Genomic DNA, 17,527 nt, shown 5'->3' on the forward strand with positions numbered 1-17,527 from the left:
TCAATTTTAATACCATTTAGTACTACTCCATACTTCTTTTTGGGGGTTATACTCCATGTCTTTATAGGTTATCTATTGGGTACAGTTACCTACCTATTGAAATACCGGTTGATTTAACTTTTCTCGTTCTTCATTTTAAATATTGTATTTGTTCCAGTATTGTTTTTTTTACTACAAAATAAGATATGTGCAGTGTGCATAGGAATTTGTTCATAGTTTTTTTTAAAAACTATATTCCGGCCCTCCAATGGTCTGAGGGACCGTGAACTGGCCCCCTGTTTAAAAAGTTTGAGGACCCCTGTTCTAGGTTCTTCAAAGTAGCCACCTTTTGCTTTGATGACTGCTTTGCACACTCTTGGCATTCTCTCGATGAGCTTCAAGAGGTAGTCACCAGAAATGGTCTTCCAACAATCTTGAAGGATTTCCCAGAGATGCTTAGCACTTGTTGGCCCTTTTGCCTTCACTCTGCGGTCCAGCTCACCCCAAACCATCTCGATTGGGTTCAGGTCTGGTGACTGTGGAGGCCAGGTCATCTGGCAAAGCACCCCATCACTCTCCTTCTTGGTCAAATAGCCCTTACACAGCCTGGAGGTGTGTTTGGGGTCATTGTCCTGTTGAAAAATAAATGATGGTCCAACTAAACGCCAACCGGATGGAATAGCATGCCGCTGCAAGATGCTGTGGTAGCCATGCTGGTTCAGTATGCCTTCAATTTTGAATAAATTCCCAATAGTGTCAACAGTGTCACCAGCAAAGCACCCCCACACCATCACACCTCCTCCTCCATGCTTCACGGTAGGAACCAGGCATGTAGAGTCCATCCGTTCACCTTTTCTGCGTCGCACAAAGACACGGTGGTTGGAACCAAAGATCTCAAATTTGGACTCATCAGACCAAAGCACAGATTTCCACTGGTCTAATGTCCATTCGTTGTGTTCTTTAGCCCAAACAAGTCTCTTCTGCTTGTTGCCTGTCCTTAGCAGTGGTTTCCTAGCAGCTATTTTACCATGAAGGCCTGCTGCACAAAGTCTCCTCTTAACAGTTGTTGAAGAGATGTGTCTGCTGCTAGAACTCTGTGTGGCATTGACCTGGTCTCTAATCTGAGCTGCTGTTAACCTGCGATTTCTGAGGCTGGTGACTTGGATAAACTTATCCTCAGAACCAGAGGTGACTCTTGATCTTCCTTTCCTGGGGCAGTCCTCATGTGAGCCAGTTTCTTTGTAGTGCTTGATGGTTTTTGCAACTGCACTTGAGGACACTTTCAAAGTTTTCCCAATTTTTAACACTGACTGACCTTCATTTCTTAAAGCAATGATGGCTACTCGTTTTTCTTTACTTATCTGCTTTTTTCTTGCCATAATACACATTCTAACAGTCTATTCAGTAGGACTATCAGCTGTGTATCCACCAGACTTCTGCACAACACAACTGATGGTCCCAACCCCATTTATAAGGCAAGAAATCCCACTTATTAAACCTGACAGGGCACACCTGTGAAGTGAAAACCATTTCCGGTGACTACCTCTTGAAGCTCATCAAGAGAATGCCAAGAGTGTGCAAAGCAGTCATCAAAGCAAAAGGTGGCTACTTTGAAGAACCTAGAATATAAGACATAATTTCAGTTGTTTCACACTTTTTTGTTAAGTATATAATTCCACATGTGTTAATTCATAGTTTTGATGCCTTCAGTGTGAATGTACAATTTTCATAGTCATGAAAATACAGAAAAATCTTTAAATGAGGTTTGTCCAATCTTTTGGTCTGTACTGTGTGTGTGTGTATATATATATATATATATATATATATATATATATAATATATAAATATATATACATACATACAGGTGCATCTCACTAAATTAGAACATCATCAAAAATGTATTTCAGTTCTTCAATACAAACAGTGAAACTCATATATTTTATAGAATCAATACAAACAAGAGTGATCTATTTCAAGTGTTTATTTCCGTTAACGTTGATGATTATGGCTTACAGCCAATGAAAACACAAAAGTCATTATCTCAGTAAATTAGAATACTTTATAACAACAGCTTCAAAAATGTTTTTAAAATCTGAAATGTTGGCCTACTGAAATGTATGTTCAGTAAATGCAGTCAATACTTGGTTGGGCTCCTTTTGCATCAATTACTGCATCAATGCGGCGTGGCATGAAGGCGATCAGCCTGTGGCACTGCTGAGGTGTTATGGAAGCCCAGGTTGCTTTGATAGCAGCTTTCAGCTCGTCTGCATTGTTGGGTCTGGTGTCTCTCATCTTCCTCTTGACAATGCCCCATAGATTCTCTATGGGGTTAAGGTCAGGCGAGTTTGCTGGCCAATCAAGCACAGTGATACTGTTGTTTGTAAACCAGGTATTGGTACTTTTGGCCGTGTGGACAGGTGCCAAGTCCTGATGGAGAATGAAATTTCCATCTCCAAAAAGCTTGTCGGCAGAGGGAAGCATGAAGTGCTCTAAAATTTCCTGGTAGATCGCTGCGCTGACTTTGGTCTTGATAAAACACAGTGGACCTACACCAGCAGATGACATGGCTCCCCAAACCATCACTGATTGTGGAAACTTCACACTAGACCTCAAGCAGCTTGGATTGTGTGCCTCTCTACTCTTCCTCCAGACTCTGGGACCTTGATTTTCAAATGAAAATTGGAACTCTGGGACCTTGTGGAGTGTGTCAATGACTGCCCTCTGGACATTTGTCAAGTCAGCAATCTTCCCCATGATTGTGGAGCCTACTGAAACAGACTAAGGGACCTTTTTTGATGCTTAGGAAGCCTTTGCAGGTGTTTTTTGTTAATTATTTTAATTTACTGAGATAATGACTTTTGTGTTTTCATTGGCTGTAAGCCATAATCATCAACATTAATATAAATAAATCACTCTGTTTGTAATGACTGATATAATATAGGAGTTTCACTTTTTGTATTGAAGAACTGAAATAAGGCTATGTGCCCATGATGCAGAAATGCTCCGGATTTTTTTTGAGCGTTTCTGCATCTCCTTGGCAGAAAAAACGCATGCGGATTGTACATGCGTTTTTCCTGCCAGGGACAAGCGGATGTGAAGCATTCTTCACATGCATTTCCACATGCGGGTTGTCAAGCTCTTTCCAAGCGATTTTAGCATCACTTGGAAAGTGCTTGACAACTTGGTCACTCTATATAAATCCATGCAACCGGCATGGATTTATATAGTGTGACCGAAAGAATGGTAAAAAAAAATATTATACTTACCTTCCGATGGCCCCCCGGTGTCTTTTTCTGATGCGTCCTAGCTTGCTGGCAGCTCACGGTACACTAAAGGACCTGCCGACGTCAGCGGTCGCGTGACCCGTCACATGACTAAATGACGTCATGGCAGGTCCTTGAGTCCACCGCGAGCTGCTGGCAAGCCAGGACGCATCGGTAAAGACACCAGGGGCCATCAGAAGGTAAGTATAATGTATATTTTTTATTTTATTCTTTTTTTTACAGATACTATGGTACCAGGGTCCGGAGGAGTCTCTTCTTCTCCAAACCCGGGTACCATCCTCACATTGAAATGCATGGATTCCGCATGTACAGATGCAGTTATGCGGATTCCATGCGTTCTAATGCAAGTCAATGGCGGCGAAAACGCAGCGCTTCCGCAAAATAATTGGTAGTGCTGCGGATTGTTCCGCAATGATAATCCGCAGCGGAAATTCCCGCAGCATGTGCACAGCACATGTGGATTATCATTGGGGAACATGGCAGGCCTTCTACCAAGCGTTTTTTAAGCGTTTCTGCAGCGGAATTGCCGCTGTGGAAACGCTTAAAAAACGCATAGTGGGCACACAGCCTAAATTAACTTTTTGATGATATTCTAATTTAGTGAGATGCACCTGTATATATATACACACACACACTTGTGGAATACCTCAAGCTAACTATTAAACCACCATTCCTGTCGCTCACTCAGCAGCACCTCTCCTTACTCTGCCTGTCTGAAGGGTAGACTATGACGAGCATAGGGTCATCAGGTCTTAGACCCAATGACGCTATGCAGCCAGCCAATCACTGTAATGCCATAACCAAGATGGCTACGGCGTTACAGTGAGTGGCAAACAATCCCTGCATGTTCATTGTTCTAAAGAGAGCCAAACATGCAGGGAGGAGACCCGAGCTCCCGCCCGAGGATCCCAGAAATACTCGAATTTCGAGCATCTCGAGTAGTGAGATGCTCGGGCCAGTACCAAGCACGCTCGCTCATCACTAGTCAGCGCTGAACCTTCTACAGTGGAGGCTAAAATGAGGTCCTCAAAAAAATCACCTCCGATCTAGACGCAACCCCACATATATGGCTGTTCTGTGCACACAGGACCTGTGATGAGGTCACAGGAGGGGAGGAGTCAGGGGTCACATGATCAGGGGCCTCAGTGGATGCAGGACTCTGCTGTGCTGGTTGTCATGGTGCTGGATGAGCTGAAGTTTATGTGTGGGGTCAGGAGGGGTTTACAGTGTGGATGTAGCAGAGCCGTGTGTGTACGAGGTGTACGGAGCAGAGCCGTGTGTGTACGAGGTGTACGGAGCAGAGCCGTGTGTGTACGAGGCGTACGGAGCAGAGCCGCGTGCGTACGAGGTGTACGGAGCAGAGCCGCGTGTGTACGAGGTGTACGGAGCAGAGCCGCGTGTGTGCGAGGTGTACGGAGCAGAGCCGCGTGTGTACGGAGCAGAGTCGCGTGTGTACGAGGTGTACGGAGTGGAGCCGTGTGTGTACGAGGTGTACGGAGTGGAGCCGTGTGTGTACGAGGTGTACGGAGCGGAGCCGTGTGTGTACGAGGTGTACGGAGCGGAGCCGCGTGTGTACGAGGTGTACGGAGCAGAGCCGCGTGTGTACGAGGTGTACGGAGCGGAGCCGCGTGTGTACGAGGTGTACGGAGCGGAGCCGTGTGTGTACGAGGTGTACGGAACGGAGCCGCGTGTGTACGAGGTGTACGGAGCGGAGCCGCGTGTGTGTACGAGGTGTACGGAGCGGAGCCGCGCGTGTACGAGATGTACGGAGCAGAGCCGCGTGTGTACGAGGTGTACGGAGCAGAGCCGCGTGTGTGTACGAGGTGTACGGAGCGGAGCCGCGTGTGTGTACGAGGTGTACGGAGCGGAGCCGCGCGTGTACGAGGCGTACGGAGCGGAGCCGCGCGTGTACGAGGCGTACGGAGCAGAGCCGCGCGTGTACGAGGCGTACGGAGCAGAGCCGCGCGTGTACGAGGCGTACGGAGCAGAGCCGCGCGTGTACGAGGCGTACGGAGCAGAGCCGCGCGTGTACGAGGCGTACGGAGCAGAGCCGCGCGTGTACGAGGCGTACGGAGCAGAGCCGCGCGTGTACGAGGCGTACGGAGCAGAGCCGCGCGTGTACGAGGCGTACGGAGCAGAGCCGCGCGTGTACGAGGCGTACGGAGCAGAGCCGCGCGTGTACGAGGCGTACGGAGCAGAGCCGCGCGTGTACGAGGCGTACGGAGCAGAGCCGCGCGTGTACGAGGCGTACGGAGCAGAGCCGCGCGTGTACGAGGCGTACGGAGCAGAGCCGCGCGTGTACGAGGCGTACGGAGCGGAGCCGCTCGTGTACGAGGCGTACGGAGCGGAGCCGCGCGTGTACGAGGCGTACGGAGCGGAGCCGCTCGTGTACGAGGTGTACGGAGCGGAGCCGCGCGTGTACGAGGTGTACGGAGCGGAGCCGCGTGTGTATACGGTGTACGGAGCGGAGCCGCGTGTGTACGAGGTGTACGGAGCGGAGCCGCGTGTGTACGAGATGTACGGAGCGGAGCCACGCGTGTACGAGGTGTACGGAGCGGAGCCGCTCGTGTACGAGGTGTACGGAGCGGAGCCGCTCGTGTACGAGGTGTACGGAGCGGAGCCGCGCGTGTACGAGGTGTACGGAGCGGAGCCGCGTGTGTATACGGTGTACGGAGCGGAGCCGCGTGTGTACGAGGTGTACGGAGCGGAGCCGTGTGTGTACGAGATGTACGGAGCGGAGCCACGCGTGTACGAGGTGTACGGAGCGGAGCCGCGCGTGTACGAGGCATACAGAGAGGAGCCACGCGTGTACGAGGCGTGGGGAGCGGAGCCGCGCGTGTACGAGGTGTATGGAGCGGAGCCGCACGTGTACGAGGCGTACGGAGCGGAGCCGCGCGTGTACGAGGCGTACGGAGCAGAGCCGCGCGTGTACGAGGCGTACGGAGCAGAGCCGCGCGTGTACGAGGCGTACGGAGCAGAGCCGCGCGTGTACGAGGCGTACGGAGCAGAGCCGCGCGTGTACGAGGCGTACGGAGCAGAGCCGCGCGTGTACGAGGCGTACGGAGCAGAGCCGCGCGTGTACGAGGCGTACGGAGCAGAGCCGCTCGTGTACGAGGTGTACGGAGCGGAGCCGCGCGTGTACGAGGTGTACGGAGCGGAGCCGCGCGTGTACGAGGTGTACGGAGCGGAGCCGCGTGTGTATACGGTGTACGGAGCGGAGCCGCGTGTGTACGAGGTGTACGGAGCGGAGCCGTGTGTGTACGAGATGTACGGAGCGGAGCCACGCGTGTACGAGGTGTACGGAGCGGAGCCGCGCGTGTACGAGGCATACAGAGAGGAGCCACGCGTGTACGAGGCGTGGGGAGCGGAGCCGCGCGTGTACGAGGTGTATGGAGCGGAGCCGCACGTGTACGAGGCGTACGGAGCGGAGCCTTGTGTGTACAGAGCCGTGTGTGTGCGGAGCTGTGTGCGTACGGAGCGGAGCCGTGTGTGTACAGAGTGGAGCCATGTGTATATGGAGTGGAGCCGTGTGTGTGCGGAGCCGAGTCGTGTGTGTACGAGGTGTACGGATCGGTGTATATATGGAGCCGTGTGTGTACGGAGCGGAGCCGTGTGTGTGCGGAGTCGTGTGTGTACGAGGTGTACGGATCGGTGTATATATGGAGTCGTGTGTGTACGGAGCAGTGTGTGTACAAGGTGTACGGAGTCGTGTGTGTACAGAGCAATGTGTGTACAGAGCAGTGTGTGTACGGAGCCGTGTGTTTGCGGAGTCGTGTGTGTACGAGGTGTACGGATCGGTGTATATATGGAGTCGTGTGTGTACGGAGCCGTGTGTGTACAGAGCCATGTGTGTACAGAGCCGTGTGTGTACAGAGCCGTGTGTGTATGGAGCCATGTGTGTACGCTGTATACAGCTGTATACCCCCCAGGTTCGGTCGGAGACACCGCGGCTCTTTTTCAGACTGTAGAAGAACTGACACTGGACACTCGGTAAAACTGCGCTCGGACGTTTCTTGTTTCTCGCACAGATATTGATAACATAAGATGGAGTCAGACAAACCCTCCTACAAAACCTGATAACAAAGTCATTACTACAGGACTGGATGAGAAAGGGATTTATTCTACAAGAAACACTGGGGCCACAAATGAGAGAATCCGGGCCCCGTGGCTGGATACTCCGGGCCCCCAGCGTGTTAGGAGCAGACGGGGTCTTTGTCCCTGGAGCTTCTCTGCTCGGTATAATGAGACTCCGATCTTGTTCTTATAAAGAGGGTTGGAGTAAAATAGAAGCTGCCTGAATATGAGGACCTTGTCTGATCTCTATGTCCTTGTGTACAGAGCTATGGAGATAGCGCTATTCTCTGTATAATAGATGTGATGTCGCTGGAGCCCTAATATTCCTGTACAGGGGTCTCTGTAGAGATAATCTTACCCCAGCATTATGGATTGGGAGAAGGGAAAAAGGGGATGGGGGACATTTTATTGCAATTTCCCTTTTAAAAAACTGTAATAAAAGATAACTCATTAAAAAAGAAGTGGTTAATTTACCCACCAGTTTGTTTGTAGGAGGTAAAGACCTGAGGCTGAAGATGCTTTATCTCCAAAAGTCTACAAAAAAGGGAGGATTGGCAACTCCGAATGTCCTTGTCTATTTTGGATTTGGGAGTTAGGAAAAAGGGGCAGTAGAACACTTATGGGTTTTGATTTGGCAGGTGGGCGCAAGAGATGCAATATTTGTCCATATAGTGTAAATATGACTGAATCTTTGTGATTTCAGCTCTGCAGGCCACTAATCTGGATTTAAACTGAAACAACTGAGATGCAATTGAAATGATGTAGACTTGCAGATTTTTTTTTTTTTTTTAATCAGATAATTTTTATTGAATTTTCCAAAACAATATACAAATAGTACAAAGCTAAAAAGAGGAGCATATCAATCTTAACTTCCATCCACCCCCCACCCAGAACTAAACAATTCTCAGTACAATAGAGGTATCATGGCGTATAAACTAGTACAATTCAAATGAGTTTTAATGGAAATGACTCTGGTTTACAACTCTGACCTCCAATTCTTGGAATCTGTGAATTGTCGACCAATAATATTCCTTCTCCAGCTATTACAATAATCTTATAGAGATCCATGAAATTCTTTAAGTACGATCACGGTCCATCACAGTAAAAATCTCCTAATTGTATGTTCAGTTACATAATTTAGGTTAGGAGGATTCTATTTCTCAACAGTTCAAATGATGCTAATCCTGAGACATTGGGGGTCCCACATTTTTTCATATTGTAGATGCCTGCTCCATTTAACCCCTTGTAAGCTGCCTAATGGTCGCATAGTCGATGGGAGGTATGTGTCACAGAGATGGCTGTCCAATGTGATGTAACCTGGAGTGTTTCTCTAGTGCACGTAAGCACTAAAAGGCCTATTTGGTGCACCTGGAAGCTGGGTTATGGGTAGCTTGGAGAGACGGGCATGTCCAGCTACCCACATACCTCACCTCTGGGTGTGGTTAACAGCTTTTAAAAATGGATGCCTTTGTTTGACACATGGTCTGTGTGTTTGGAGGGAGAATGCCTCCTGTGTGTTGTTTCGCCGGACTGAGCCATTGAGCTGAACGTTATGCAACCTGCGTGCCCACAGTACTCGCTTAAGCAGAGACTTGCTTAATGGACATTTTACTTTGGCCTGAACTAAGGACTGTTTGTATTCCTTTATATTTTTGCCGGGTTTATGAGGTAATAAACCAACATGAAGATTTAAAGTAACGTCTCCTGTTTGCCTCCCATCGCACCCAAATGAGTAAAATCCCTACACCCTTTACTCCCCAAGCTTGTTTACACCTTCATAACAAGGACAAATTGTATAATTCTGACCAGTATCACTTTGAGGTAATAACTCTGGAACGCTTCAATGGATCACACTGATTCTGAGAATGTTTTTCCGTAACATTGTACTTCATGATAGTGGTAACATTTCTTCGATACAACTTGAGTTTATTTGTGAAAAAAATGGAAATTTGCCAAAAATTTGGCAATTTTAAAACTCTTCATTTTTATGCCCTTAATTTTTTTTAAATAGTTCATAAATAACATTTCCCACATGTCTACTTTACATCAGCCCAATTTTTCAAACATTTTTGTTAGGAAGTTATAAGGGTGAAAAGTTGACCAGTGATTTCTCATTTTTCCAACAAAAGTTTCAAAACCATTTTTTTCAGGGACCACATCACATTTGAAGTGACTTTGTGGGGTCTGTATGACAGAAAATACGCAAAAGTGACACCATTCTAAAAACTGCACCCCTCAAGGTGCTCAAAACCACATTCAAGAAGTTTATTATCCATTCAAGTGATTGACAGGAATTTTTGGAAGGTGAAAAAAAAAATTAACATTAAACTTTTTCACAAAAATTTTACTTTAGATCCAAATTTTTTTATTTTTGCAGGAGTAACAGAAAAAAATGAACCCCAAAACTTGTTGTGCAACTTTTCATGAGCATGCCGATACCCCATACGTGGAGGGAAACCACTGTTTGGGCACATGGCAGAGCTCGAAAGGGAAGGAGTGCCATTTGACTTTTTGAATGCAAAATTTGCTGGAATAATTAGCGGATACCATGTTTTCAGAGCCCTTGATCTGCCTAAATAGTGGAAACCCCCTATAATTGCACCATTTTGGAAACCAGACCCTTCAGGGAACTTATCTAGATGTGTGGTAACCATTTGGATCCCCCAGGTGTTTCACAGAAGTTTATAACGTTGAGCCGTGAAAATAAAAACAAACAGATTTTTCCTACAAAAGTGTTTTGGAGCCCCAAAGATTACATTTTTACAAGGGTGACAGGAGAAATTGTACCTCACAATTTGTTGTGCAATTTCTCCTGAGTACGCCGATACCCCATATGTGGGGGAAAACTATTGTTTGGGCACACGGCAGGGCTCGGAAGGTAAGGAGCACCATTTGACTTTTTGAACTCAAAATTTGCAGGAATCATTAGCAGACGCCATGGAGAGCCCCTGATGTGCCTAAACAGTGGAAACCCACCACAAGTGACCCCATTTTGGAAACTAGACCCCTCAAGGAATTTATTTAGATATGTGGTGAGCACTTTGAGCCCCCAGGTGCTTCACAGAATTTTACAACTTTGATCTTTGAAAATTACAAAAATATATAATTTTTTCCACAAAAAATTTGTTTTAGGCCCAAATGTTTTCATTTTCACAAGGATAGCAGGAGAAAAATGACCCCAAAATTTGTTGTGCAATTTCTCCTGAGTACATAGATACACCATATGTGGTCGAAAACTATTTTTGAGGCAGAGTGCAAAGCTCAGAAGGAAAGAAGTGCCATATTGGAGTTCAGATTTTGCTGGAATGGTTTGAGGATGGCATGACACATTGACAGGGCCCCTGAAGTGCCAGCACAACAGAAACGCCCATATGCGACTTCATTTTACAAACTACACCCCCCAATAAATTCATCTAGGGGTGCAGCGATCATATTGACACTACATGTGCCTCATAGAATTTTATACTATTGGGTGGTGAAGAAAGAATAAATTACATTTTTCCCACTAAAATTTTGTTTTAGCCCCAAGTTTTACATTTTTCTAAGGGCTAATAGTAGAAATGTTTACACCACTTTGAGGTCCATTTTTTCCTGAGTACACCAACACCCTATGTGTAATCTGGAAATATTTCTCAGGCACAGTGCAAAGCTCAGAAGGGAAGGAGCGTCATATAATAGTGCAGATTTTACAGTTATGGTTTACAGGAGCTATGTCACATTGGCAGAGGTGCCAGAACAGCAGACCCCATTCTACAAACCAGACCTCTGAATGAATCCATCTAGGGGTGCAGTGATCATATTGACAACACAGGTGGGTCACAGAATTTTATAACATTGGGCAGTGAAGAAAAAATAAATTTTTATCACCAAAATTTTGTTTTAACCCCAGATTTTACATTTTCACACAGGGAATTGGGTAAAAAATGGCACCAAAATTTGTCACAATTTCTGCTGAACGTGGCAATACCCCCATAAGTGGCTGTACAGTACTGCTTAGTCTCATGGCGAGTCTTGGTAGGGAAGGAGCACTATTTGCCTCCTGGAGCACAGATTTTCCTAGAATAGTTTGCAGACTCCGTATGCAGAGCTCTTAAGTGCTAGAAGAGCAGAATCCCCCCTCAACGGACCACATTTTGGAAATTATAACCCTTTGGGAATCTATCTACAGGTGTAGTGATGATTTTGACTCCATGGGTGTTTTACAGAATCAAGCAACAATGGATGCTGCTGAGTGAAGATTGTAAACTATCGTTGTAGTGACCAGTATGTTGTAGTGACTAGCTCATGCTTTTGGAGACATATACCCATAAATAAAGCGGGTTCTCATCGCTACAGAAATGCCAAAACATGTGGATGCTAAATGTTTTGTTGCAGAGCAAGGAAAAGGCTGTATAGGCAGCATTCGCATTAGTGGTAACTAATTTTTTGGGAAACTCAAAAGCAGATAACTATGAAGAGTTGGTGGAAAATCTCATCAAAACAAATAATGATCTTAGCTGTGTCCTTAAAGGTTAATTTCTTACATTTGCATCTGAATGGTATTCCATCACTGCGGAGCAGTGAGCGAGGAAACAGAGATTTCACCAAGGTATTGCGGCTATGGAGAAAAGATAAAGGAAAATGGAATCCATAAATGCTTGGACAATTTTAAGAGATGATCCGATGTAGGAGTACAAGAGACAAGCAAAAAAAAAAGTTGTCACTGAATGAGGAGTAAATTTTGTAGTGCAATTTCTTTAACTGTTTATAATTCGCAATAGTGTTTAGACAGGTTTTAGTGAATTGAATTGTTGCCAAGTTTTCTCTAAAGAAATATCAGAAAATTAGCATAACAAAATATTCTGCATCTTTATATTTGCAAAAATAATAGTGTTTCAAACTACTGAAAATTTTATGCATTAATTATATGTAGCAGTAAAAGGAAGATTCTTTAATATCATAGAAATAAGAGCCAACAAAAAAATTTTATTGTAAGATTTTAATTCAGGAGGTGAAAAATAATTATGAAATGAGCGTTACATGATCTGAAAGGTCCTTGAGCTAGTCGGGTGGAAGGTTCTTCAGCTGCTCACTCAGGAGGTGCAGCCTCTGTGCAGGTCCTGGTACATTCCGCTCCTGCTCTACACCAATCAGTTAAATAAGTGTGGGGATTGAGGAGAGAGCAGTTTTCTCAGTGATCAGGAAAGACATTGTCTCAGCGCTCTCCTCTGTCAGAGGAAGCTGCCTTCAGTCTATAAGACACACTCACTTATTATCAAGAATTTTTCTTGCTAAAAGTGCGTCTTGGGGTATGTGCCCACGTAGCGTTTTACAAGCGTATATGCTGTGGAATTTCCGCAGCGTAAACGCTTGTGAAACGCTTGGTAATCTGTCCCTCATGGTCCCCAATGAGAATCCGCAATTTCAATGCCCATGCTGCGGATTTTTCCGCAGCCTTTTTGATGCGCTCAAAAATCCGCAGCATGTCCTTTAATTTTGCGTTTACACATGCGGAATTGCCTTGTGAATGCAATAAAAACGCAAGGCAATTCCGCATGTCCCAAACGCTTCTAAAACGCGCGCCAAATTCCGCAAGCGTTTTTCCGGGAAAGGACATGCGGAAATGAAGCAGAAATTTTCTGCTTCATTTCTGCATCGTGGGCACATAGCCTTGTAGTACAAAAAATACAGTAAATTCTAAACTAACTTCCCTTTCTCATTTAACTATTTGACTGTCTGTTATAAGTCTTTGCACAATTTGTCAACATATATAGTTTCTCCACCGTCTAAGTTATTTTTGACGGTCAACAAAATTTGATTTTCCAGTAATTCATTTTTCACACTCTAGGTGTGATAATGACTTCTCATGTGTAGAATTTTTGATGTTTAAAAGGGTTCTCCACTACTTCGATAATTTCTTCTTATTCCTCATGTTTGGTCTTATTAAAAAAAAACGAATTATACCAACCTCCCATGCTTGCGCCGTTCCATCGGTGTCGGCACTCGTGTTCCCAGGGCTCATGTGAGGTTGTAACATCATGTGAGCACTGCACCCAATCAGCGCTGGCATCACTGTCCCCACCTTCAGACAAATCGAACATCACAAGGAAATCAGAGAGCAGCCGCAGCACTGGCTTCCTGTTGATGTTCAATACATCCAAAGGTGGGTACAGTGAAGCCGGAACTGATTGGACCAGGGCTCGTGTGATGTAACAACCTCATATGAGCCACGGGAAGGCGAGTCCCGACACCACTGGAACCGCAAAGGCACAGAAGGTGAGTATGAGTGTTTTTATTTTAAGGAGGCCAAACATGATGAATGACAGGGGTTGTCCTAGTAGTGGGCAACTTCTAAAAAAGATCCAATTTTAGGTTAAAACATTTCCCACATTAAGAACATGAAAAAGGCTTCTCCCCTGTGTGACTGCTCTGGTGACGAAGAAAAGATGATTTCTTCACAAAACGTTTTCCACATTCTGAACATGAAAATGGCTTCTCCCCTGTGTGAGTTCTCTGATGTCTGATAAGACTTGATGTATGTGTAAAACATTTACCACATTCTGAACATGAAAAAGGCTTCTCCCCTGTGTGAGTTCTTTCATGTATAACAAGGTGCGCTTTCCGGTTAAAACATTTCCCACATTCTGAACATGAGAAAGGCTTCTCTCCTGTGTGAGTTCTCTGGTGCGCAATACAACCTGATTTCTGGTTAAAACATTGTTCACATTCTGAACATGAAAAAGGCTTTTTCCCTGTGTGAGTTCTTTGGTGTATAACAAGACTCCATTTCCGTTTAAAATATTTCCCACATTCTGAACATGAAAAAGGTTTCTTCCCTGTGTGAGTTCTTTGGTGTATAACAAGACTCCATTTCTGCTTAAAATAATTCCCACATTCTGAACAGGAAAAAGGCTTCTCCCCTGTGTGGGTTCTCTGGTGGCTATCAAGATGCGTTTTCCGGGTAAAACATTTCCCACATTCTGAACATGAAAAAGGTTTCTTCCCTGTGTGAGTTCTTTGGTGTATAACAAGACTCCATTTCTGCTTAAAACAATTCCCACATTCTGAACAGGAAAAAGGCTTCTCCCCTGTGTGGGTTCTCTGGTGGCTATCAAGATGTGTTTTCCGGGTAAAACATTTCCCACATTCTGAACATGAAAAAGGCTTCTCACCTCTGTGGGTTCTTTGGTGTGTAACAAGATGCGCTTTTCGGTTAAAACATTTCCCACATTCTGAACATGGAAATGGCTTTTCCCCTGTGTGAGTTCTCTGGTGCCTAATAAGATCTGATTTCAGATTAAAACATTTTCCACATTCTGAACATGAAAATGGCTTCTCCCCTGTGTGAGTTCTCTGGTGCCTAATAAGCTCTATTTTCTGATTAAAACATCTCCCACACTTAGAACAAGAAAATCTTTTCTCCGATTTGTGACACTTTTGATATTTAAGAAAAGACTTTTCAAGGGGAAAACCATTTCCATATTCTGAACGTGAAAATGGCTTCTTTGACTTAGGAGTAGTTTGTTTTTTATGGCTTATTTTGCGACTTTGATTTTCATTAGTAGTCGGTAATGAATCAGAAGATAGGACCTGTTTGAAAGGATCAGATGACAAATTTTTGCAGTGAAGGGATGATGGTATATCTGGAGTAATGGCATTCACTTCAATTGTGTCCTGTGGGATCTCAAGATTGTCTGATTTAAAAATTGAAGATGTCAGCTGTCCCTCTGATCTCCTGGTACAGTCATCTGCCAAGAATAAAACAAATTATTATTTCTTAATAAAATATCATCGAATTATATATTTTTAAACATTTCTACTTAAACTGTAAAAATGGCAAATTATGTAAAAATATTGAATTATTCACCAAGAAAATAACAGTTCACAGTCTAATCGAAGACCTCATAGCAAGAACCAGTAGAGCATGGTGTTCAACTGTTTGTTCATTCTGCCTCCCAAATATGGAATATAAAGTTAAACATTGTTATGTAGGCAAAAATAATACCAATAAAAACTTCTCATCTAAGAAAAAACAAGTCTCTACTCAGATACATCATCTGTCAGTGGAAAAACAGAGGTTTTCACATTATTAGTGGCTCAAAGACTCTTGAAAAGCAACTTTGTTTATAAAAACCAATCCAGCAAAATTCACTCTCCTAAAGTCAAATTTCCCCCTCGCTTCTGAGCCTTACAATGTGCCCAAACCACATTTAGCCTCCATGTATTTGGGATTACTATATTGAAAAGTTCCAACTTAATTTACGGTGTGTGTGTATCCTGGAGCATAATCTGGGCACTATGTGTTGGGCAATAAAATCAGACCGGTATCCAAAGGGTAACATTTCACCTTAAGCATGCCAAGGTGAGGAGACTTTTATGCCACAATGCTCTTCTAGGAAATATGCAAATTGTGTCTTCAGAGAAGAAGAGGACTAGAACTCTAGTGCCACCTTTAGGAAGTAGCAATCCTAAAAGTCAATATCTTCCCTTTAACGAACCTTGTCATATGACTTGGGGTCGATATTGACTTTTAGGAAAAAATGGCATATTTGTAATTTTCTCTTTGCAACATCCACTGCGTGCTAATTTACAGAAAGTGACTGTGGAGTCAAAATAGTAACAACTTCTAAAGATTAATTCATTGAGGGTTATAATTTCCAAAATGTAGTCACTATATGGGGATTTCTACTGCTCTGATTTTCTGACATTTTTTCATATTAGGGCTTCTACAAATGGTGTGTCCCATCTCCTCTAAACAGCATATAGTAGTGTTCAAAAACATGAGTTAAAGGGGTAGTCCCATCTCCAAGATCCTATCCCAAAATGTAGTAAGTGTAATAATAATAATATTAGCAAATACTTACAATTAGAAATGTAGTATAGTATTTTTGATTCGCTATGTCAAATTCCTCATGTGCAGGCATTGCAGGACCTTAGGTATCCATGGTTACGTCCACTGATAAAGTGAAAGTTAGTTAGCTAGCTGCTAGTGGTCGTAACCATGGATACCTAAGGTCCTGTATTGCCTGCACATGAGGAAGGTGGCATAGCGAATCAAAAAATACTATACTACATTTCTAATTGGAGATATTTGCTAATATTATTATTACACCTACTATATAATGGGATAGGATCTTGGAGATGGGAATACCCCTTTAAGCACAAAGTTGTTACACTAGTTTTTATTTCCATGCTTTTGGAACATTGCAAACTGTTTTCTATTCAAAAACATAGAGTAATGTATATAATTTTTAACTACTTTACAGAAAATAACAAAAAATGAACATTGGGCTGTTCTAAAAAATAGCAGTGTCTGTATTTGTCTTTACAAACTCATGATATGTACTCTTTTTTTTTTTGTTGAGGATTTTGCATTCCTGTGAATCACTAACCTAATATTTATTTGTATACCCACAGTTTTTGAGAACTGCTTCACATGTTGCATAGAGTCAACCAACTTCTGGCACCTATCAACGGTTATTCCAGCCCAGGATGCTTTGACTACATCCCTCAATTTTTTGGCATTTGTTGGCTTTGCCTCAGAAACTGCATTTTTGATGTCACCCCACAAGTATTCTATCGGATTAAGGTCTGGGGATTGGGCTGGCCACTCCATAACCTCAATTTTATTGGACTGGATCCAAGATTTTGCTCATTTACTGGTGTGTTTAGGGTCGTTGTCTTGTTGAAACACCCATTTCAAGGGCATATCTTCTTCAGCCTAAGGCAACATGACCTCTTCAAGTATTTTAACCCCTTACTGACATTGTCAGTAATAGTAAGTCCCTGTGCCCTGGGCCTTACGGACCAGGTGCGTACTATTATGCATAATGTGATTGCGCCCGCATACAAGTGGTGCGGGGCAATCGCCACCGGGTGTCAGCTGTGTACTACGAGCGGTCCCGCGCCGCTCCCAGCACATTAACCCCTGAAATGCTGTGATCAAAGTCGATCGAAGCATTCCAGGAGCAATGGGAGGTAAGCGCCGCTTACTTACCTCTTCTTCGGCATCTCGCGCTATCTCTGCTGGGTCCCGGAGGTTGTCATGGTGACCCGATGTCCGGGTCACCAGCAGGCAGGAAGTTACTTTGATCATGCGCACTGCATGATAAAATCCTTAAGGGATTTAGTTTCCAAAATGGGGTCACTTGTGGGGGGTCTTCACTGTTTAGGCGCATCAAGGGCTCTCCAAATGCAAGATGGCGTCCGCT

The 17,527-nt window shown here is 44.4% G+C and overlaps 1 protein-coding gene across 1 annotated transcript in view; it reads right to left on the reverse strand.

Moving 5' to 3' along the window:
* Window positions 1–12,300: 12,300 nt before the first annotated feature.
* LOC141270525 (uncharacterized) overlaps window positions 12,301–17,527 on the reverse strand; it is a 100,709-nt gene continuing 95,482 nt past the window's right edge. Inside the window, exon 7 of the mRNA XM_073680559.1 lies at window positions 12,301–15,064. Within this exon, the coding sequence (XP_073536660.1) occupies window positions 13,707–15,064 (1,358 nt within the window). The 3' untranslated portion in view covers window positions 12,301–13,706. The remainder of the gene's footprint in view (window positions 15,065–17,527) is intronic.

Source organism: Phyllobates terribilis, unplaced genomic scaffold (genome assembly GCF_046119375.1).
Source record: "Phyllobates terribilis strain yellow unplaced genomic scaffold, ASM4611937v1 Scaffold_5__5_contigs__length_657084704, whole genome shotgun sequence".
NCBI classification, from domain to species: domain Eukaryota; kingdom Metazoa; phylum Chordata; class Amphibia; order Anura; family Dendrobatidae; genus Phyllobates; species Phyllobates terribilis.